This window comes from Rhododendron vialii, chromosome 3a (assembly GCF_030253575.1).
Source record: "Rhododendron vialii isolate Sample 1 chromosome 3a, ASM3025357v1".
NCBI lineage: Eukaryota > Viridiplantae > Streptophyta > Magnoliopsida > Ericales > Ericaceae > Rhododendron > Rhododendron vialii.
The window spans coordinates 2184726-2208548 of NC_080559.1; the positions used below are offsets into that span (position 1 = coordinate 2184726).

Genomic DNA, 23823 nt, shown 5'->3' on the forward strand with positions numbered 1-23823 from the left:
TCGAGAAAAAGGAAAATTGGACCTAGGGATGTTGCTCGGCATTTCGCTACTTAGCGTGTTAGATTTTTTGGAGGGTTCCAACCTAAAACCAATTGGCTATAGGTGAAGTAACCTCTAAAATATATTAACCAAGCTTGGGTGGCTTAGATGCGCGATGTGAGATTAAGTCTAATATTCCCCCTCAAGTGCAGCCCAAATGCACATGGAGGTACGAATTGAAGAAATCAGAAGATTTGACTCAGGCAACTCCTCACGTGTAGCCCGAATGCACGTGGAGGCATGAATTAATGAGATGAGGTCATTGACTCGGGCCACGAAGACTTGACCACGCGAGGTGAGGCCACCAAAGACCTAGTTTTAATACCATATTAGATTTCCTGGAGGGTTCCAACCTAAAACCAATGGGCTATAGGTGGAGTAACCTCTAAAATATATTAACCAAGCTTGGGTGGCTTAGATAAGCGATGTGGAATTAAGTCTAACAAGGGTGCATAGCAACCGATCCGATCGTTCATCTTGACATGGACAACCAACTCAGATCCAATCTCAGCGCTTACAACTCTGAACTGTTCATTACTTGATTAAGATCTAAGCCGTTGATTGATTGTTGAAATGAGCGATCTGATCGGCCATTCTGCACTGCCTTCCAGGAATTCCAAAAAAAAACATGATGTCAAAGTAAACAACCCGAAATTAATTAAAAAATAATATACACATCTTTAGGATCTTTTGAGATTTTACTAATTTTAATGGGTGTCTCTTGAGAGTTGTGAAATGGGGTCGCCTTTGAATCTGCACTCTTAAGCTTTTGCTGTGCAACATTGCTACAGCCCAGGTCAATGGGAATATTTGGCATGACGAGTCCATATCCGAAAGCTACTTTATTGGATTGCATGCACCTCATGACCTCTTTTTCTTCTTCTTTTTTTCTTCTTTTTCTTCTTTTTTTCCCTTCACCTGCTGCCACTTGTACACGTAATTCTGTGTCTAAACTATCCCCAAAGAAAGTAGGACAGCTACCCAGGGAATCTCTCTACATTTTGTTTCTTTTTCGGTTTCTTATTGTGGGAGCAATTGTTTGATGCTTTCGGAACACCACGTGATCGTGCATCTACAATTGGTTCGTCGTATTCCTATTTAGTTAATGAAAATTGTATTGTTAAGGTGAGTATATACGGCAGAACACCATTGAATTGAATTATGAATTTCTGGCCAAATCTGTACTCCGTTAATTAGAAATGAATCATTTCATGTTTTCTGGTTCGAAAATATATATATGAATTCTCTCACATGTGGTTCTATCGAAGTGATCTCTTTGTACGATTCATAGTGGAAGAGACATCCAAACCCTTACAACCCATTTTACATGATTTGAGCCGTTCAATTTATAAGTTCATACACGCAAACCAACTCCATCAGATATTAATAGCATGTCTAATCTGTATGTTTTTTTTGCCCGTAGTTTAAAATTGGAACGAACTATTAAACTTCGTACTGAGAGTTCAGGGGATGTTTCGAGCCGGTAGTGAAAATTTTGTAAATTTTTACTTGTGGTCGATAAGTTGTTTGGTGTTTCCGGTAGTGAATAAGTTGTTGATGGTTTGTGAGTAGAGTAACTGTAGCGAAAACAATATTTGTTGAGTGGAAACAAGACGGTAAAATACTGAAAAAAAATTGTTGATAAAAAAGAAATGATAAAATCCGTTAAGTTTTTAGTGATTTTTTTTATCAATGGAAACGGGGTGTTAGTTCAAGAAAAATTCAATATGTTGAGAGTACCGATGCCTGATTAATACTTCTAGTTTGCTTTGCGCATTAATGATTTCTGTATCTAAACTTTTTAAAATGAATGACTCCTCAAGATATTAACATGGAGCTAGCTAGCATTAATGATGAATCCCATTAACTTTATGTAGGAGTAAAAATCCCTTCTACGTGCTAATCATTTGAAGCATGACCCGTACGTGTGAGTGACAGCTTGGGACTTTTATCGTTTTGTTATCATTTTATTTTTACTTGCACTCAAATTACAGCTCACAATTTTATTTTACTTTTTTTGGAATTCTACAAAAACTTGAGTGTGTTTACAATTTGTGTGTATAAATAGCGACTTGAGATCCCCTGTCCGACTCTCCTGTTCCACTTTTTTTGGTCTTTGATCTCGCAAATCAACAGATGAGATGGTTTGAGCATGTTTTGTTTCAAAAACGACGTCGTTTTGAGAAAAAAGTGCTCGGCCCATCTCAGCCGTTGATTTACGAGATCAACGGCTAAGAAGGGTGGGACAAATAGGTCGGACAGGGGATCCGGACTCATAAATAGCAAGGTCTTTGATTTGTTGGATTTTGATTGGATCATGACAGAGCTTCAGTTTGGAAGGTAGTCCAAGGATAAAATTGGCTTTTAACTTCGGATCATAATAAAGCTACTTTAGGTTCCAAAAATATTTGGAAGTGAAAAATCATGGTCTTTTGCACATGAATGCATACAGTAGATCATTGGCCGAATACAAGTTTCCATTTATACCCCAAATAAAAAATAATAATTGAGAAATAAAGCATCATCGCTAATAAAGTAGATCGATGAAGAAAACTATCCGAACAAGAAAATATTTATCACGTTTAAGATCTCCAAGTAAATTTCGAAGCTAGTACTGTACAAGTTACGTTTATTTATTTATTTACTACAAGAAGAATACGACGGAGTTAATTTTACATTTTATGTAAGAAGAGACTTATCAAACGTTGAAATTAAGTTTACTAACGCGATGAAACACGAATGTACATATATTGAATACTTGAAAATCAACAAAGTCCAAATTAACACTTAGGCCGAACCATATGTTCGGCAAGCATGATGGTGCAGCTCGTCACGTATCCAAGCATGGGATTGCAGAACGAGCCGAATGTGTTATGTAAAGAGTCTGCGTGTAACCCAGAAGGCCCAATTCGGTCGATGTCATCAGTGATCTATAAATGTAAATGATTATGATAATGAAAATAATTTTGAAGAAACTCATAAAAGGTTAAACAAAATCGTCTAATATCTCAAAAAGAATCATAAACCTTTTTCATTCCTTAACATGACCACGAGGAGGGAAAAAAACATAAAACTATCCTACTAAGAATTAGGCGAGGTTATTAGTCGAAATTCACGTAAATTATTCCGATTAGTCGAATTGTACGTAAATTAGAAAAGACATTTTGAGACATAAAAGAATCAGAACTTTTTTTTTGCTATGCTAAAAAACAGAACTTTAAAATCTTCTTTTCTTTTTCGTTCTTTGTTTTTTGTGTACATATTTTACTCTCTCTTCCGACAGTCTAAAACGTGAACCCGGGGAATAAAAAGTTTGGTCCAACTTGTGTTCTACAGTTGACTAAAAATAATCTAGTGGAGTACTACTAGTATCATCTCTCTCTCTCTCTCATCTGAATACTTCACATCCTCTCACTCTCTCCCTCTGTTCTGGAACTTCAGTGACTCCCAGTCGGCTTCTCCGGCGACATTGTGTCCAAATCTGAAGTGGGTTCAACTTGTACCCTTTTCTCGGTGAGTCCAATCTCTTCTGAGCTTAGATTTTCAAGTAAAAAAAGTGTACTTTCTAGTTGGGTAGTCTCAAAATAGTTCTTTCAGGTGACCTTTTCATTTCTAGGGTTTCATTTTCACATTTTCTTACCCATTTCACCTTCCCAGTTTGGAAGCAATTTAGTCTCTGTATGTATAAGATGAATATCTACTTGCATTTCTGAACAGAATAATCCCTGCGTTTGCTTAGGTTGTGTTTGGGATAGGTTAAAAAGGTCATTCTTTAGCCCTTTTTTTTTCTGTAAGAATCGAGAGAGGCTTTGAAACCTAAGCTTTTTGGCCCCTAAAGGAAGTTCTCCCTGCTAAAATAGATATGGCAGACAAGGAGTGGGTCATTTTGTGCTATTATTGCAAACAAAAAAATCCAACCTAAAATTGACAGCCCAAACACTGCCTTATGTTTCTACAGGTTATGCATATGCATACATAAAGACGTACATATAATGGTTCTTTAACCTTTGTCTACCTGTAAACCATTGCCTAACAGTGTCACTTTTGAGCTCTGAAAGTGATTGCATATTGTCACAAAGTTACCTTACCAACTTAAATAGGGGACTAGGGACCCATTTGTGCCAAATTTTCAATTCAAACCCAAAATTCCATGGATATAATAGTGTCTTCCTATGAAGAGTAAGGTTTTATTGCTTTCTTACTAGTTTGTGATGGTTCAGTTTTGAATTTTCAATCAATCTGTTAGTCGTAGCAGTCCATTGTTTGTTGCTCACATGCCACTTTCTTATTGGACCATTTTAGGAACTGTCCATGGTGGTCAATACCGGCTTCTTGAATTTCTAAGGCTTTGCATGTCATTTCAGGTACCAAACTCTGAATGTTCTATTCTGTATTTTGCCGACACTTCTTTGCGCACGTGAATAAGTGTGCTCAATTTGTTTGTTTATGTTGTCTTGAAGAACCTTTATAGTTGAAATTTTTGAAGAATTGTGAGAGTGCGGTTCAATCCTTTCATTATCAACGGAAAATTTGTCAATATTGATGTCGTGTTTGTCATGTTCAATCGTCTTTACAATTGTTTGGTCTTGAAAACCTTGAGGTCGTGTTTTGGACAGTGGAGTTATGATAATGAAAATCTTTAAGGAAAAGATAAAGGGATGATGAAAAGAAGCTAAGTTTGTCATTGTCATTTCCGTTAGCAAATATCACCGTAAATCAATAATACAAACACAGCCTGAGAGAGTTCCCAACTTAGTTGCCTGATTTGACCTAATTATTTCTTGTAAGTTGGAAATTCTATGTAACTTTGTAATTCATCGTCAATATGCAGAAGCTACAGCTTGTCATTGTTCTTATAACTCTTCTTCTGCATTTCTAGCCATATGCAGTTATGCTTGGGAAAGAGAAAATACTCCTGGGTTCAGCTTTCCAACTCTTCATCTCAACTGGATTCTTGCTCTTTTCCGTTTCCATCTGTCAAATTCCCTTGGGTTCAAAACTTTCTGTCGTAGAAAACAACCGTTGGACCTCCTCCAATGGGAATTTCGCTATTGGGTTTTTTAACCGTTTGGCTCAGTATAGTGTCGGGATCCATTTCAATTCGAACTCCATTCCAGTCAGTAAACAAACAGTGGTTTGGGTTGCCGGAGCTGACTTAACTGTGGGCAATAATTCCTACTTCCATCTAACCCAAGATGGAGACCTGGTTTTGTTTGATTCCGATGTAGGATTCATTTCTTGGACAAGCAACACTACCAATTCATCCGTTGCTTCGGCAGTTCTCTTAAATACTGGCAACTTTGTTCTTCTCAGCAAAAAGAGAGAGATTGTTTGGCAAAGCTTTGACACCCCAACTGACACACTTCTACCCTCTCAGACTCTATCTGTTATTCAGACACTCCGTGCTTCAAGTAGAAATTCAATATCAAGTTACTACAGTCTTCACATAAAAGACCAATTGCAACTCCGGTGGGAAAACAATGTTTTCTACTGGAATAGCAAAAGCAGATCCAAATCGATTTTACAAGCCATTCTCAACTCCGACGGAACCCTACAGCTTCTTGACCAAAGATCGGAAGTGGTTTGGTCTGTTTTTGGAGAAGATCACAATGATTCGGATGTGAAATACCGATTTCTTAGACTGGATGCGGATGGAAATCTTCGGATGTACTCATGGTTTGATGTTTCAAAGACGTGGACCCCGGTTTGGGAAGCTGTTGAGAATCAGTGTGATGTTTTCGCAACTTGTGGGCATTGTGGAATATGCGTTTTTAATTCTTCTGGGTTTCCTGTCTGCAAATGCCCCTTTAGAGCTACTACAACTGAGTCTAGCTTGAAATGTTTGGTTCCATATGGCAATGACTGTAAATCTGGTTCCTTCATCACAAAATATGAGCATACATTTTTGTATGGAATTTACCCACCGAATGGAACGGTCACACTGGCTAGTTTGCAGAAATGCAAGAGTTTGTGCCAAGAAGACCCTCGTTGCACTGCGGTGACTTTCACGAATGATGTGACTCCACAATGCCGGATTATGAAAACACAATACATTACTGGTCAATCAAACCCATCTTTGAGTTCTATATCTTTTGTTAAGAGGTGCTCCGATCCACTTGCTGCTTTACCTATTTCCCCTGCATCTTCATCGTCTTCTCCAGATGGGTTTTGTATTCCTTGCCTAACTGGAATGGCATTAGGCACATTTTTAGTGTTTGTTGTAATTCAGGCTGGGATCGGCTTCTATTTCTACAAGAGAAGGAAACATATGAGGAGGAAAGCTGCTTTAGCTTACACTAGTACCAACTCAAAAGGTTCTATTGCATTTTCCTTCTCTGAAATCAAAGAAGTTGCAGCAAATTTTAAGCACCAAATTGGACCAAAGATGTTCAAAGGTGTGCTTCCAAACAATCAACCGGTTGCAGTGAAAGACATCAAAGATGTAGATATTGAAGCTAGAAAGTTCCGAAACACGGTTTCAAAAATTGGAAGTATTTACCACAAAAACCTTGTTCAGCTCGAGGGTTACTGTTGTGATTCAAACCATAGATTTTTGGTCTACGAGTTTGCCAAGAACGGTTCACTGGCAAAATGCATAGAAGATCCTAAGACGTGCAAGAGGTTGACATGGGGGAAGAGAATGGAGATATGCTTATCCATCGCAAGGGCAATTGCTTACTTGCACTCGGGATGTAGACAGTTCTTGAGTCACGGTAACTTGAAATGCGAGAATGTGGTTTTGGACGAAAACTTCAATGCCAAGGTGAGCGAATTCGGGTTGGGGAGAGAGAGAGTTGGCGGAGAGAGAGATGTGAGGGATTTTGGCAATATGGTGGTGGAATTGGTAAGTGGGCGACGAGAGGGTGGTGGTGTTTGCGAGTGGGCTTATGAGTTGTGGAAAAAAGGAGAGGTGGAGATGGTAGTAGACCGGAGAATAGAGGGTGGTTTGAATTCGGAACAATTGGAAAGGGCATTGAGGATTGCATTCTGGTGTTTGCAATTTGATGAGGAAATGAGGCCTTCAATGGGAGAAGTCATTAAGGTGTTGGAAGGCACTTTGAGTGTGGATCCTCCTCCACCCCCTTTCGTTTCCCGCAGGCAACAAGAGGTAGAGGAATCATCAGAGTCTGAACTAGAGCATAGAATCTAACACATGTAGATTTGTTTCATTTGAAGTTATTTCTTCTCTTCGTTTTGTACAGTGGAGCTAACAGCACGGTTGACCAGACTGAGGTCATTTTGCTATGGTTGCGAAATTTTAGTCCGTACTCTTTGGAGAAGGACTGATGGACATGGCCTTCTTTTCTTCCTACCCAAAAGTTTTGCCGCGTTTTCCACTGCACCGAATATAATGTATCGATGTCGTCTTCTTAACTTTGATTCATTACTGGACAACGTTTTCTTCCATTCTCTCTGTGGATTTGGTAGATTAGATAATTATGACCTAGAAATCATTGGATTGTAAGGTTGTTTTCTGGTTCTTTTCCTGGAGTCCTTGCAAATGTTCATACTACTATCCGTTCTCCTTCACAGAAGGGTCAAATGCGTCATAAGACTTTTGAAACAGATTCACCAATGTGCTGTTTTGAGTTGAACGAACTTTAATTGACTCAGCACTGGAAATCATGAAGTTAAAAGGTATTTCAGGTTGCATCATGGAAGGCAATTTTGTCCATCCTCGTGAGGGTGTACTTTTTCCGAGTCTCAATTCAATGACCAAAATCGATCATTTTTCAATTTTCACCCTCACTTTTTCTGAGTCTCAATTCAATGACCAAAATCGATCATTTTTCAATTTTCATTGGTAGGAGACCGTGAATAAATTCCGTTCATTGGAAATCAATAAGTGCTGATCTACAAGCTCCAGAAATAAGCAATCGATGGAGTCACCCAGTGTTCATAGTTCTAAAACCTACTAAAAGCCCGACTAGGAGGAGGTGGGTGGTGCAGATTTTTCAGTTTTCACCTTCTGCTTTTCCCGTGGTTGATGGGTTTTGTGTGTTGTATTTACTATTTTGCATACTTTGATTAGTTTTGGTTCCCCCATATACTTCTTTCCACTCAATATTTTTGTCACGTATTACAAGCAAGTTGCAGCACTCAACCCCAAGCCAACCTATCAACAAAGGTATCAACTTCCTCTCACATGATTTGAACTCATATGCTCACCATACCTAACCGTTGCTACACAACCATTGGATCAAGTGCCCCGTTTTCAACTGCTCTATCGATACTGACCTTCTCCGTGTAAATTAAACGGAGAATGCTATACTCCAATAAACAAGCCAAATTCAGCATTTCTTTTCCTATTCGATTACAAAAACACACACACAGAGAGAGAGAGAGAGAGAGAGAGAGAGAGAGAGAGAGAGAGAGAGAGAACCCCATCAATTAATAACTCTTCGGAAAGTTCCCTTCTGTCTGGAAAACAAAGACTAATCCCAGTTCAAAGAAATAAAGCTCTAGGTCCAAGCAGATAATACAATTACAAATGAACGAAAAGAGCTCCAAACAAGAACAAATCCAACCAATTGAGTCAAGTACATCTGACACAACAACATAATACTGAGAGAAAATACCAGGAAACGGAACACAAAAAAACAAAATTCAAACCAAACTATTGTTGGCTTCCCCAAAGATTTGACCATCTTTCACATGAAATGTGATAGCAAATACCTCTTCCAAAGTTCTGCATCTCGTTTGCAAATCAAAGCAAGAAAAACTGGAATGAGTGATGTCCGTTCACAGCAACAAAATGTTAGGTACTTACTGAATCTTCTCGGATTTGAGGCATTTTCCGGTGACATTAGATTTTAATTTGCATCCAAATGAGAGAAACTTTGAAACCAGATGATCTATCTCTTCCTCCTTTTTTTCGTACACGAAGAAAACAACAAAGGCAATGGGAAGTCCTGCAATGATGGGAAAACATTGTTTGAGTCAGAGTTGCGACCGCACACCAAAATTAGAGGCCTCTTCTGAAGAGAGGCAAAAATGAAATTAAACCTCTAAAGTTGTTAATGAATTTATACGGGTAACCAAGACTGCTCTAAACAGACCAAGGAAAAGGAAAACCAAGAAAATTCAGACCTATAATAAACAAATTCTGCAGCGAAATGGCACCAAGGAAGCTGAGAATCAATAGAGAGAGAACCACCTGTTCATCACCAGATAAAACACCAGTAAATATAAGTCAGTACAGACGTAATGACGTAAATGCACATCTCTAAGTAAACCCACATCACACAGTACCACATGCTTGTTGCCATATTTTTCTCCTCTTCTCCTAGTGGTAGTGGAAATCCAAGGGGTTCCACTGTTGGATAATCACATGCGCTAATTTATAAATTTATTCACTCCTTTTGGTGTAGTAGTGGTTTTTGTTCAGCTAAAGCTCAACGGAGGAATGGTTAGCATAGAAGAAGCATGATCGGATCATACGAGTTTGTACACCTCATGAATGAAACAGAGAGGGCTGTGTAGGTCATCCATTCTTAATAATTCCAGCTCCTCTAATTATCATCCACCAAGTCGTAGGATCATGCTGAAAGCAGATGGAAGCTACAAGGGAATCCAAATCAGATTCTGTATCACTGGGTGAGGAAGAAATATTTGTATCCCCAAAAGCAGCAAGTCAATAAGACATAAAAGACTAAGTTTGTGACTATTTGTCACTTAATGTCTGGGACACTAAGACACACTACCAGCTTGGCAGTTAGTTATGATGATTATGAAACCCTAGTATGCATCAACAAAGTACTATTTCTAGACTTATTAGGGTACAATAATATTACATGAACGTTAATCTTGTGGTATTTTTATTTAGTACAAGCTAAGCAGTGTTGAGGGTTTTCATTGCGGGCTTACAATGAATATTGGTTTACCTTTACATATTTTACATTTTTCAAGTCCAAGCATCCAAATATGGTCTTTAAAATGAACTGGATAGTAAGTTTCTCTGACTTCCATGTTTCCACCCTTTATAATACATTAATGAATCTACTGATGTATTTGCACTTTCCAGACAGTGAATTAGTGAATCAAGACATTTCTAGACACAAACGGGTTAGTCTCCACTATTCAACAGTTTTTAAAAAGAAAAAAGAGAAGGCAAAATCTAGTTGTCCAGGGCTTTGTGAATGCAAAGAAAGGACAAGACATGTGACCATGATAGATACCTTGAGGAAAAGCGTCCAATCATTTCCTTTGCAAAGAGATTTTAAACTATTGACTGCAGAATTCCACGTAGAGGCTGCAGAGAGAGCGACTTGTCGTGACATCTCTTCTGAGAAATGGAAACTTGACCCAGGAACTTTCTCAATTGTATATCCCAACCTGCAACAATAAAAGACTTCAGTCAGCTTCAAAAGAAATATATATAGCAAAATTCTTTCTGTCAACCACCATCCAGCCATGCCATTATACTAAACTTGGCAACAGAAAATAATTTTTTGATCAGGTAGCAAAGAGCCAGTACAATACAATCATACATGCTGGATGACTCAGAAGTCAGAACATTAAATCTACTCCCTCTGTCCCTTTCTTTTGGTCCATCTTTCTATTTTGGAACGTCTCAAAATACATGTCTACTTCAAAAGTCAGAGCCAAAAACTTTGTTGTTTTCCAAAATTACCTTCACAAAACAATATGAACACTTCAAAAAGTTCAGATAAAGAGTCATTTTTGCTAATAGATACTTTTTGATTTGACTTGAAGTGCATTAAATGTATGTTCCCTTAAAAAGTTGGAACTTCCATAAAGGACTAAAATTATGGGATGGAGGGAGTACCAGCTATTGAGGCATATTGATAACGAATGATCTTCTTGCCAATGAAAGGCCATACTAACAAACCCTTACGAGATTATATATTCTTGGTTAGGTATAATAATTTGTTTCAAGATAAAAAAGAATAGAATGCGTACACTTTCTCTGGAAGAATACCATGGATGAACAAAAATACAGATACCACCAATAGAAGTTTTGAAACTGCAGTGATGATGGTATATCCAGGTGCTATGAAGTTGAAGTAAACGGCAAGAAGAATAAATACTGTGGTAAGCGTCTGCTTTTTATTCCTCCAGAGAAGTATGTCAGCAACTGCAACATGCAGCAGCAGCAGCAGCAAACAGATTTCAAGCAATATTTCAAAAGAGGGAACTTAGATAAGAAATTTAGTGACATTGCAATTTTCCATGATTAACCACAATCCATGAATTTCATACTCAGTATTGTCATACAAAGTCGTCATCCTGAAAAGAAAAAAAAATCCCACCCAAGTTCGACATGTTCATCTTACCAACGTAACCTAAGACACATGAACACTTTTACGGAGGAACCTTGTTCGTGGCAGACAAGTGTTGGGCATTGACACTCATCGAAACTATTGAAAGCAAGTTCATCTGGCCTAGGATTCCCGAGCCCCCAAAATCAATGCCTTAAGGGCCAGTTCGCTTGTCCAGTTTGAAATCAGATTGGGCGAAAACCAAGGGTACCACATATCCTAAATTTTGTCGAAACATTTGCTGTCAAGAGGAAAAATACACCAGATAAGAAATCTCACACAGGCATGGGATACGTAGTTGATCATACATTTGGAGAAGGTGGTACTATTAATACCATCACTACTGGTCATATGAAATGTCCTATGGGATTAAATACACCATCATTGTAAGTTCAGTCAGACAAACTGGACCCAAGGGAAACAGGCATGCTCGAGATACGGCTCCCCTTCCCAGACCAATATTTCCACACTGGGCCCTCCAAAAGGCGAGCCATATGTTATATGATTACTATTAACTAGATGGTCCAGCAAAGAACCATTAGAATCATCATGGTACACAAGACTGCCCAGGTTGCTCATATATGAGACATCTTATTTACACTTAATCTGGTTCTTTCTAGCTTTCTCAATATATTGAATCAGGCCCTAAAAGCTTTAGTGTATGGTAATTGGCCCAACGTTGCCTGTCAAGCCCTCCATACAGACAATGAAAAAACTCAAACATATACAACCAAATACGCCAGCCATAACAATAGTTGGTTAGGAAAGTACAAGAGGTAGCCACCTATTGAATGGTCAAAAAGGGATTTCCCCAATGGAGAGTCTACATACCGACAGTAGTATTTTGTACCACAACCACTGCGATAATTGGTTATGGCAGAAGAATACGTAGTTAACAACTATATTGTTAGACCTGCGGTCTGCAATAGATTGAGCAAATGCTTATATGATGCCAACATCAGTAGGACAAGCAGCTGAGGCAACCATAAATGCGGTCGTTGGTTCAGAAGAGAAGTATTCACATACTTACCCAACCCTCTTCCAAGACATATGGAAGATTTTGATGGACCATCCTTTTTCGGTCGACATTCAGCTCTCAGATGTGAGTATGATTCAGTTGTCCTCCTTAGCCCATCCTGCAGAAAACGACACATTATCACTTTCTTTCTTCTTCTGTTTTTCGATGACTACAACCACACATTACCACAACAATTTAAACGGTACTAGAGGTAGAAAATACACCAAGGTAATTAAGCATTTTGATTCCTGGATGTGCTCACTACAGCTTATATAACCTAACGAAAGTAAATTTAGAATATAACTTCCATGGACATTTGCACATGGAAAAATTAGCCCACTGTTATGAGCTATCAATCTTTTGTATTTATTTGTGATTCATCATTCATCATCAATTGCTTCAGATTAACAAAATTCTGAAGCAATTAAGGGCAGCAATGAAATATCAACAATTGGTTCACCAAAAAGATGCATGTGTGGAAAACTTTAGCAGGCATGTCGTCAAGTTCAGAAAGTTCACCAAAAAGATGCATGTATGGAAAACTTTAGCAGGGATGTCTTCAAGTGCAGAAAGTTCACCAAAAAGATGCATGTATGGAAAACTTTAGCAGGGATGTCTTCAAGTGCAAAAAGTTCACCAAAAAGATGCATGCATGGAAAACTTTAGCAGGCATGTCTTCAAGTGCAGAAAACCCCAAGAGCAATTGAGCTAGGGATAATTCATTCAGGGAAGCCACTAGTATTTTCTTTCATTTATTGTTAGAAAAGATGTACATGCACTCGTTTCATGGGATATGGTGAGACCTGAAATGGTACAATAGGTGTGTATCCAAGTCGATCATTTGCTTTTGAACAATCAAATGTTCTGCTGCAAGATATAAGTCTGATTCTTGATGGTATGATCTGGGGAACTTTCATACCATATGGAGCTAACAGCTTATACGTCCGCTCGACCAGACGTGCAATTGGCATTACGACAAATACTGGAATCTTTATTCTTGGCCTGCAAACTAAATAACATTAGAAATAAGAAAAATGGTATCATAAACTACATGACATCATGTGACCCCTGCCTCCATAGTAAAAGAAGAAATATGAAGGAAAAGGTGTAGGTCTTGCACCCATAAATAGAACAAAAGTATGCATTATTTGTCTTTCCTATTTTCCTCTTGTGCACAGAAACTTCAAGGACAAACAACTTATCAAGGAAAGTTATACAAGTTGGACCAAACCAAAAGCTCAATGGGCAATAACCTAAAAAGCAACCAGAGCACAAGTGAAAAGGTGTTAACATTATACAGTTATCAGCCAAGTCACTCAAGATTCCATGACATGCTCACTCTGGCAATAAAATCGCACTTGTTCATAACTTTGGCTAATGATGAACATTAAATTGTGGAGAATATTACTAGGATGGGATTAGGATACATACATTACAAGTTTGTCTACCAGTTCTAACAATTATAATACTACCTACCTACCCAAAACTAATCACTCAAGCACAAGTTCTGTATTCTATCACCTGTGGTATCCCATGCAATGAACGAGCAATTCATTACGTTTGTCTCTTTGAAAAGATGTCCAGCATTGAGTATATAAACCATGGTAGTTTTCTCTAGAATTTTCGGAGAGTTATAGGTAAAACTGGATTGATTGGCAGTAGTTGGAGATCCAACAAGAGGGGGGTTGGAAGATTAATACGCACTCTCCATTTTTGTGTGCCCATGTGTTATATGGAACACATACTCCTGTATTGACCCAAAATCTGGCTATATAATGAACTCCTCCCAAGCTTCGTAGGCACTGCAAATTGAACAGAGCCTCCTTGCTCTCTTTTGCTCTATCCCTCTCTCTCCCAAGAACAAAGTGTAGCCCTTGGACTGTGGCAATCAATTACAACACTCTTGTCTCTTGTAGTGTTGTTTTCACTGCTAGAGACAGAGTAGTTCGTGACCGGGGCACATAATTCACCCTGACATTCCAACTTTTGACCAAACACGAAAGAGGTAAATCAGAAACATTTTCGCTTCCGCTGGTTTCGATTTCAACTATAATTTAAACTACCAGAATTATTTATGTCTTCCTGCATTTTGGTAAAAACATAGAGCAGAAGAAATGTCATTGAAATTTGGCATCTACCGTTATAGTCCACTCTACACTTTTCATCTTTCTGTTTCATAATCATCACCTTCACACATGACTTTTTGTTCATCATCTTCCTATTTCCTCCTCCTCTAATCTCGATTGCATTATAAAGTTAAAAATTACAAAGCCCTTTTTGACCTCTTTTCAAATGAACTCCGAAACTTTTTTTATCAGAGCTTTCTATAATATGAAGTACATATTTATTTTTGTGAACAGCATGAAGTACATTTTTTTACAGTGCATCATATGTTTCACAAAACTTTTTTCTGTATCCTGGGTTACTTTTTGACATACTTTCAAGAAATCTCCAATCACATATCAATATCAACAAAAAATTTATATGCTTGGCCGGACACCACCACCACCACCCCCAAACGATCCAGCATATGATCCCAATTCTGACAACACTCAACACTGCAGGCTGTTAATGCGAAAAATCACTTTACAAAGTTTCCAATTAAAGTAAGAGGTGAATACCAGTTAAAAGTTCTGAAAGCAACAGAAAGGCTCAACATAGATGAAACGAAGCCGTGGATGGAAAAATCAAGAGTTTGAAGACAAAACATTCAAGAGATAAAAAATGACCTCAACACAACTGATTCATGCATTGATGAAGAAACGTAGAAGGGGAAAAAAGTAGGAACGATGAGTACCTTTCATAGCCAAGACCTTCAAGAACAAGTGAGACAAACTCCCAAAACTTGATTGGCTCCATATTAGTAATAAAATATGCCTGGAAAATAACAATAACGTAGTAAAGTTGCCTGTCACAGCATTCATTTAGAATCAGAAAATGCATTTAATTATTGTCCAATCACATAACAAACTTCAGTACAAAGAGTCTTAGAGTAGCTTAATATCAACAAACTGACCAAACGACAGTTAGAAGAGAGGATCAGCCCCTTGTATGTCTTATTTCTTATACGACAGCACCACAGCCACATTGCCACACATTACCCAATTTGTAAGCCACTAGGGAACCCATGTCCTATATGTTAAAACTTTTCCAATAGAACCCATAGTTTTTCATGTCTTGAACCCATGCAATCTTCTGAATAAGTGAAGTAACGTATTATGGCATGCGAGTACCATTTTCCAATATAAGGTTAAACTTCCCATATAAGTTCATTAAGTTGTCGTTAGACAACAAGAATGGATAAGTCTGGCATACATGCAAATGTACACTGTCATATGAGGTTGGTGAATAGCACTGGAAAGAACAACAATCTCTTTCTCTCAGTGAAACTGCAAATATTTGCAGTTCAGTCTGGCATATCAGAATCTCTACCCAATATCTTACAATCCGTTGGTTGTTGTTTGATATGTCCTTTTTGAAATACCTACTAGATTTAGAGCAGTTCCGATAGAAACCCAGTTTCATTGGCTGTTTACAAGGAATACAATAAGGTCTATTTGTCTGTTGATGCGGTCCAGAAAAGGTGGCCAAGGGTATTTCAGTAATTTAACCATTATCCGGTTTTTAAGGGTTAGGATTGGCCATAGATCTACTTGGGATATTGCCTAGACATGGGCTGGATTCTTAGGAGTGTCTTTTGGGTTTTAGTCAAGTCAAAATGTCTATTTAATTTTCTAGTAAAAGTCTTTAGAGTTAATTAGTTGATCAAAGAGTCATTTGGTTTTTCCATGTCATTAATGTTAAGTGTAGTCAAAGAGTCAATTAGTTGATCTAAGAGTCATAAGTTTTTCCATGTCATTAATGTAGTCAAAGAGTCTATGTTCAATGTGTCTTTGGAAGTCTAAAGTTAGTTGAAGGTTATTTATGTTAGGAAGTTCTAGAGTCAAGTTGAAATGGTTATAAATAAGATTGTAAGCCTTGTGGCAAATCATGATTGATTGAATGAAAATTTAGCTTTAAGCTTTATGATTGTGTGATGCAATCTCATTCTTTGGTGTGATGCTAAAGAGGCCTTAGGTGTGATGCCTTTGGTAACCTAGGTGTGAGGCCTAGATCTATCCTTCTCTTACTCTTCCCTCCTTAAAAATACTGTTCACGTCTACTATTCACAGTCCTAAAAACAGCCCCTTTCCCTCGTCTTCGGTCATACTTAGCCCTATTCCAATCTGTCCTGCATCATCTGTCCTTTCAATCAGATTGCTTTCTTACCAAGATGAAAAGAAACATTGGTGAAGATAAAACTGGGCAGAATCAACTAAATACAAACCCTAGTTTACATATTAAAAAGAACTGAAATATTACCTCCCCTGCGGCTTTCTCGGCAACTGTACCCTCCGATGCAAGAGCTCGTTCAGCACATATATGGGCATGTGCCACATTCTCAACATACGTGAAATCATACATGTTATTGCCATCACCAATAATAAACTGCTCACATATTGAACAGAAAAGAGAGACCAGCAATTAGGATGTTAGCAAACGACTTCCAGCAAAAGAAATGTTCGAATGTATTGTATGGTGAACAACATTAACCATGTAAAGCAAAATCATACAGACATATGGAAAGCAAATGTTTTAACTACTATACATCCTACATTTCAGGTGCTCAAAAGACATCTTTAGGACAAGGCGATAGATTTATTATCATCATCAAATGCTTAATCCTTCAGCTAAAGAAAATTTTCATTATGAACCAGTTCACCTGAAACATAAACGTCAGATTCAATTCAAAACTGTCATGTCAGTCAACAGGCTAGCCATATCAATCAAGGCTAGAAGTCTCGTTTCATTTGACTGACAGGGAGAAGAAATAAGAAGCAGCAAGTGAAGCCAACAAGAAAACTCAAGGACAAGAAGCATGCCAGAGGATAATTTTGGGAGCCACAGACAGAAATGTAGTGAAGGCAACGCAAGACTGGATAACAGAACGCTGAAGAAGTTATACTGCCAATGTCACATAAACATTCTTTACCATTATACGTGAAAACCACACTAGTAGCAACTGGCACATATGCAGGGGATACGGATTCAAGGTCCTATAAATCAGGTCCACACCACACCTTACATCCTTTCATAAGAAATCATCTTTTGAAAGAAAGGCTTATGGGCACTGACATGGACATTCACTGATTGACTGTTTGTATGGAGGGCTGATTTATGCGGCACATTTACTATCTCGCATGCCCTAAGTGCAACAATGCATCGTGTATCGATGATTATATGAAAGATCATGTGATTCAAACCTTATTTATCTGCCAACTTGACTCTGAATGAACCATATAAAATCGTAAAATACTCTTGAACTGACAAGAGAGGAGACATAGACAGTATGAGTTAGGGAAACAAAAAACGTAGTTACCTTTGATTTACCAGCCCTTGCAGCAGACACCAATGATGGAACGAGCAATTTATCACCAGGACCAAAAATGCTGCTAGGGCGGATGCAACAAGTTAGAAGGCCATTAATACCATTGGACTTGATGACCAGCGCCTCTCCTTCTGCTTTAGTTGCAGAGTATGAATCAATGTGCTAGAGTAGTTGTAGAGAAAATCAGTTTTTACGAACATGATTCTCTAATAAGTTAGAAAACTCGAAGACAAATATAAGGCAAAAGTATCTTGGAAGATGTAAAGATGTCCAATAAGGGAGCTTCTCAAACAAACTGCCTTTCTGTTTTTGCTTTATTTTTCACCTAAACATCTGTGTACAGGTGGAATTTGAGAATGTACGGAAAGAATCAGAAAGGGAACTATGAAAATGTAGACTATAATGAAACAGAGCATCTGTATCACGCTTTAATTTAATCTTGGTATCAGTAAAGCTTGCTTTCTGGAATAGTAGAAAATAAAGGGTGTCTTTCCCTACGGGGTTAAACAGGCTAAAGGGGCTTATTTCCCTTTGTATTTGTGAAGGAAAATAAGACCGTTTAGCCAAACTCACCCAAAATCTCCAATTGAGAAACTGAAAAAGAAGAAAATGGTGATAGGAAAGTCCAAATAAAATCCTAATCCCATTTCAGCCAATTATACAAGGTTGACAACAAATGTTAAAAGGAAAATGAAAACTCAGTTAGTTTGCTGCTTCAAAAAATTCATGAATCACCTTAGTTGGATATGGCAATGATTCATCCCCGTTAAAAATTCCATGAATTCCATCGAAGACCACAGTGGGGGAACTCGTGTATATAAGTCTCTTAACTTTAAGCTCAATACAAGCATCAATTACGTTCTTTGTTCCTGCAGGACATAATTGGAATAAAACTTTAGCTATATACCCACTGGCTTGGAACAAATAAAAGAAAGAATTTGCAATAATGGAGCTCATAATTCTTCAGGCAACATTTTTACCTTTGACATTAACTGAATAATGGAGCTCATAGTTGTTGATGGATGAATCTGGGGCAGCCATGTGGAAAACAACCTCAGCTCCTTGGAAAGCTGCAGAAGATATTTTTCCCAGCCAATAATGTTGTTAACTAGCATGACAGTGACATGACCCATGTACACATTTAATACCAATAATAACACGAGTATTTTGCGATACACAGCAACAAATAATATTATGAGTCTTATTATTAACCCATTTCTTCATCATTTGAAATCCTCAACATATGGAACTCCCTTTCTAAGCCCGTCTCCAATATTTTCCTACATAAATTAGTAAAATGTAGGTAGAAAAAGTTTGGTTGGACATGGAACACTACGATGCTTTTCCATCAAGTCTTTTTCAAAAAACCCCAACTTCACCAAAAGCCTATATTCAACTATCTTTTAGCACAGAATCACGAACCTTTTTATCAAGTTCTAAACATTAAAATATTCTATCACACTTTAAACAAATTTAAAAGAATCACAACCTTATCCCCAAAAGCCTATTTCACCAAATTTATTCAAGAACTTGATTCTTCCTTGATTTGTTGAAAGATTTAGGCTCTCTAACACCAATTTTATGAAATCGCTGGAGCCTAGTTTAGTCCTTTTGAATCATTGGATATGCTGACAATCTGAAACCCATTATCAAGATGTGAAAGAAACTAAAAGTCCCCATTTGGTCTAACTCATTTATGTCTTTTCTAGATTTTGTTATGTTTTGGATATTTATTAGTCTCAATGAGAGCATTATAAAACTAAACAATTATGACCAAACAGTTTAAAATTTTCACTAAAGATCAAAACAAACCAAAAAATCTCAGACTCATGCAAATAGGTAAGCCAAAAACATCTAGACTCTAGTGCAAAACTAACAGAAGTTCAGGTGCTTTCCAGCTAAACTAATGGACAAAAAAGCCCATGTTTTCACAGATTTCTAGGTAGACCATTCTCCTTACATACATCAACTAAATTATCATTTAGCGGAAACAACTTACTATTGTCATTAGTCCATTTAGGCCTTGTTTCCACTATCTTTTTCCTCTACAACTTATTGCATTTAGTTAAATTGTTTCCATTTAACTAAAACACCCAACACATTTTCTTCCTCAAAGGCCCAAAGCAATATAAAAATTTGTCTACGTATAATTTAGTAGAAACAACTTGACTACAAAGTAGTGACAAGAAGTTTTCCACAACTTCTAGCTTAGCGAAAACACCACTTAAGTTTAGCCGAAACACACCCGAATACAAAAAAAAAAAAAAGCCAAAGTCAAACCCCCTTAAATCAGGATATAGAAAGAGAGAGAGAGGAGTTGGTTACCTTTGAGTACTTGGGACTTGTCACAAAGATCTGCAGACACGTATCGAGCGCGGCCCGACCGGAGAGCTTCACCTAGGGTTCCACTCTCCTCGGCCGGGTCCAGTTTGATGGAGGGGCCCAAATCGGAAACACGAACCGAAAACATGTCGTACCGAATCAGCATCTCCACCAGATGCCTCGCCGCGAATCCCCTGCCTCCGGTCACCACACACCACCTCTCTTCCCCTCCCATCTCTCACCTATAGATATATATAACCACACACTGTATGTATACATGCAGAGATACGTATCAGTTCCTCGCTATGTCAATTTCAATCTGGACTTATAAAAAAAACAAGATGAACACAGAACGACAGAGAAGTTGCGAATAACCTAACTGCAGAGAAATCAGTAATGGATATGTGTGTGTAATGTATATATACATGCAGAGATACGTATCGGTTCCTCGCTAGGTCAATTTCAATCAGGGCGGATGAAAAACTACGATGAACGTAGAACGACGGAGTAGTGGCGAATGACCTAAATGCGGAGGAATAAGTAATAATGGATAATTGCAGAGGAAGATAACAATGGCGGGTCAACGCGTGTATACATGTACACGCGAAGATATACGTATGTGGAAATCGATACTTCACCTTTGAAGGATATTGTTGAATTCTTGTTTAAGCGCTCTGCCACTCTCCACTGCTTTGGCGTTGATGGATCTGTCAATGGGTCCGACTGGTTCGAGATCTGTATGCACTGTGCCAGCACACTCAGAGAGTGAGAGAGAGAGAGAGGGAGAGAGAGAGGAATATTTGTTGTGAGCGTGTGAGGTGGGCATGAGGCAGTATATGTGTGCCGAAAACTCATGTCCATCATACTTTGTGTCGAGTGATTTTTTGATTGTTGAATATAAAATATATAAATAAAATCATACAATTCAATGATGGAAATTTACTCAGCACATAGGTGCAGTATCTTTTTTTTTTTTTTTGCTAAGCATAGGTACAGGAATTTTGGGAGAAAGGAAATCGAATTCGTGGGTAGTGGCTTGGATTCGGTTTAGGCATGTTGTCGTTCCTGAAAAACTATGGGGCACACTGTTTGGTGTAATGTAGAGCACCAAATTGAGTGCTCACAAATTATCGAAATCGTTAAATTTGTTTAAAATAAATGTTTAAGAGTTTCAATTATTTTCATCCATAATTTTCAGAGATAAAAATTGAATGAATTTGTCAAGTTTTTAGCAATATTTTGAAGGAGTTGATTTTTTCAAGGACACTGAAAAGAGTATTTTAACCAAATTAAATAGCTTTTATAATTACTCCCTCCGTCCCAATTTACTTGTCTCAGTTCTATTCTAACTGGATTAAAAAACTAGTTATATCTTTAAATTGGTAATGAATTTTATATCCAATATAGATCTTGTTTGATAGATCTCGATTTGTTCTATAATACAATGTTTTCAAAATCACCTAAAACATTATAAATTACAAGATATAATCAATTAAAAAGTGGCACGAACTCCCAAAAGTGACAATTAAATTGGGACGAAGGGAGTACTAGTCTGAAATCCAAAAATGGTCTCACACACAATCTAATGTATATTAGGTGTACATGGATGTTTCTTAGTTGGGTGCGCAGTTCGGATAAAAAACAAATGAAACTATCCTCAATTACAGTGATATACCACTATCTTCTTCTTTTTTTACATGGATATACCAATATCTTCACTCATATAGTATTATTAATCATTTGAAGTGAACTCTCATGATCTACACGTGAACTTTTCTTCCTAATCTATTGCAATGAGTTAATACTTACTTTGAGTTACTAGACGAATGTATAATCTTTTCTAATGAAAAATAAGCACAAAATACTTCCATCGACAGAGTTTACAAATTAAGTTTATTATGGCAGCATGTGAGGTTGTGATATTTGATATGGGACCCTTCAGAGTATGGGATAGCTTGGCTCCGTCGTCCTAACTTGCATAAATAACACCCATCATTAGTGTCCAAATCGGTTGGAGTTGACCGGCGAGGCACTTCGATGTTTTAAGTAAGTGGTTGCTAGTGGAGAGGAAAATATAGAGCGATTAGGGTAAGAGAAAACAGTGTACCCCTTTGGATTGATCTTCTTCTCTTGTTTTGAGTTCAAAGACTTGGTATCGATAATTGTTTTGGCTGATGTCATAACTGACGTATGGGATAAGGTGGTTATCGCTCACGTATATGAGCTCTCATTTATGTGTATTGGTGCCCGGTTTGTGCGGTAATCGCTTCAGCTGACGTCGGGTACGATATAAGGAGCCAAACAGTTAGGTGCACATGGGTGAGCTGGCACCTGCGAGTTGATTAGGTCTAAAAGGCGGGACTCGATAAGGTGCATCATTTGGGTTGTTTTGGCCCAGATCATAACATTCCGATCCGATTCTATTACATGCATAACTACTTAACTATTGAATATTATGGCCCAGACCATGCTTTCAGACCATGTTTTGGCCCGGTTGTTCTGCTTGTTCGACCCAACTGAGCTACATCTATCCTATTCGGCCCACAACACAATGGATCGTGAAATTATTTTTAGAAAGAGACATAGTATTTGTGACACTTTAAAGAAGATTTTACACTGCTGTAGAACGGAGCAACTGAAAAAGGAAGCAACAGATGCACGAATGGAAGTATGGAACATGCAAGAAGGCGGACATGATGGCCAAATGCGACCCAGGCGGTGTATCTTTTGTATATTGTCTACATCGTCTAGTTTCATTGCTAATTAACCGTCCGTGCAGAGATAAACAGCCAGATCGACCGCTCTGCACCCCCTCTACAGGAAGCTATTCGGCAGCATCCCCGAAACTTGTTACTACTACTAAATCCTTTACGAATTTCCATATCAACCAGAGAACATATATTATTTCGGAATCCATCAGTCAAGTGGAAGAAATGTGTCCAAGAGTGACAACTAGTTTCCCAATTGAGAATTTATTCATTCGGAATGAATGTCATTTGGTCCTAAAATGTAGAAACCAGCAACTCAAATGGGGAAAACGATTCCCACGCTATGCAATGTATCTGGATAGCTTTAGCCTTTAGGTCACGGAACTTCATAAACAGAGGGGAAAGGAAAATGTGCCAAATGATTTTTTTTTCTTTTCTTTACGTCACTTATTACTATACTCTTCTCTCGACAATAACACGTACCAAATTGTTGAAAACATATTCATGTGACCCACGCGATATTGGCATGAAATTATCACATAAATTATAAATAGTGGCCTTTAGGCCTATCTTGGCTTAATAATATTCGGGATTATTTTTTTCTTTCTTTAAATTTTTTCACATTTGTTTTTTTTGCGCTTTTTTAAATACATTGTTGGTTCGTCTCGACTAAATGAATCTAAAATTAATTTTGTACGATTATTTTTGTCTTCGTTAAAAAATAGTTTTGAATGTAATTTTTAGTTCTTAAATTCCTATCGGTGAGATAAACAAATACTAATCGACAAAATAGAAGTAACAAAAAACTAACAAATGCGAGATCCTTTTGAATAAATAAAAAATAATAATCCTCCAAGATCAAGCCATCAATCAGTTCATGGACCTGAAATTGGGCCATCGTGATCAAGATTGTTGCTTTGAAATGGGCCGGCACAAGACTGGCCTGGCCTCCCTGGGCCTAATGGCTAATCACTTGACTAAACACTCTCTCAGTTCCTAAGCAAGTCGATTCACTAATTAATATCA

General features: G+C 37.8%; 2 protein-coding genes across 6 annotated transcripts; one reads left to right on the plus strand and one right to left on the minus strand.

The window, feature by feature from the left end:
* The first annotated feature begins 3354 nt into the window (after positions 1–3354).
* Positions 3355–7519, plus strand: LOC131319485 (G-type lectin S-receptor-like serine/threonine-protein kinase SD3-1). Of its 3 annotated transcripts, XM_058349738.1 has the most exons (3): positions 3355–3552; positions 4342–4403; positions 4919–7519. In XM_058349738.1, exons 2-3 carry the CDS (start codon positions 4392–4394, stop codon positions 7187–7189), a joined length of 2283 nt encoding a protein of 760 aa, XP_058205721.1. In that variant the 5' UTR covers positions 3355–3552; positions 4342–4391; the 3' UTR covers positions 7190–7519. The 3 variants fall into 3 exon arrangements, with proteins under 3 accessions (XP_058205721.1, XP_058205722.1, XP_058205723.1); XM_058349739.1 differs by lacking the exon at positions 4342–4403 and having other exon boundaries at positions 3397–3552; XM_058349740.1 differs by lacking the exons at positions 3355–3552; positions 4342–4403 and adding an exon at positions 4434–4822.
* An 893-nt stretch (positions 7520–8412) lies between these two features.
* LOC131319093 (3beta-hydroxysteroid-dehydrogenase/decarboxylase) lies at positions 8413–20862 on the minus strand. 3 transcript variants are annotated; one of them, XM_058349212.1, is made up of 14 exons: positions 20728–20862; positions 20470–20611; positions 20093–20354; positions 18748–18837; positions 18503–18636; positions 17759–17929; positions 16702–16827; positions 15137–15216; positions 13143–13341; positions 12352–12457; positions 10963–11137; positions 10218–10374; positions 9130–9196; positions 8413–8951 (listed from the first exon to the last, which is right to left on the minus strand). In XM_058349212.1, exons 3-14 carry the CDS (start codon positions 20322–20324, stop codon positions 8806–8808), a joined length of 1683 nt encoding a protein of 560 aa, XP_058205195.1. In that variant the 5' UTR covers positions 20325–20354; positions 20470–20611; positions 20728–20862; the 3' UTR covers positions 8413–8805. The 3 variants fall into 3 exon arrangements, with proteins under 3 accessions (XP_058205195.1, XP_058205197.1, XP_058205196.1); XM_058349214.1 differs by lacking the exon at positions 20470–20611 and having other exon boundaries at positions 20093–20331; positions 20728–20855; XM_058349213.1 differs by lacking the exon at positions 20470–20611 and having other exon boundaries at positions 20728–20853.
* Between the last annotated feature and the right edge of the window lie 2961 nt (positions 20863–23823).

Excerpts from the sequence above, each read along its gene's own strand:
- LOC131319093 (XM_058349212.1), bottom strand. The coding sequence starts at position 20,324 with ATGGGAGGGGAAGAGAGGTGGTGTGTGGTGACCGGAGGCAGGGGATTC. Across the intron at positions 17,930-18,502 it reads CATTGCCATATCCAACTAAG|CACATTGATTCATACTCTGC; the intron begins GTGATTCATGAA and ends CAACTACTCTAG. Across the intron at positions 9,197-10,217 it reads ATTGGACGCTTTTCCTCAAG|GTGGTTCTCTCTCTATTGAT; the intron begins GTATCTATCATG and ends GGTGATGAACAG.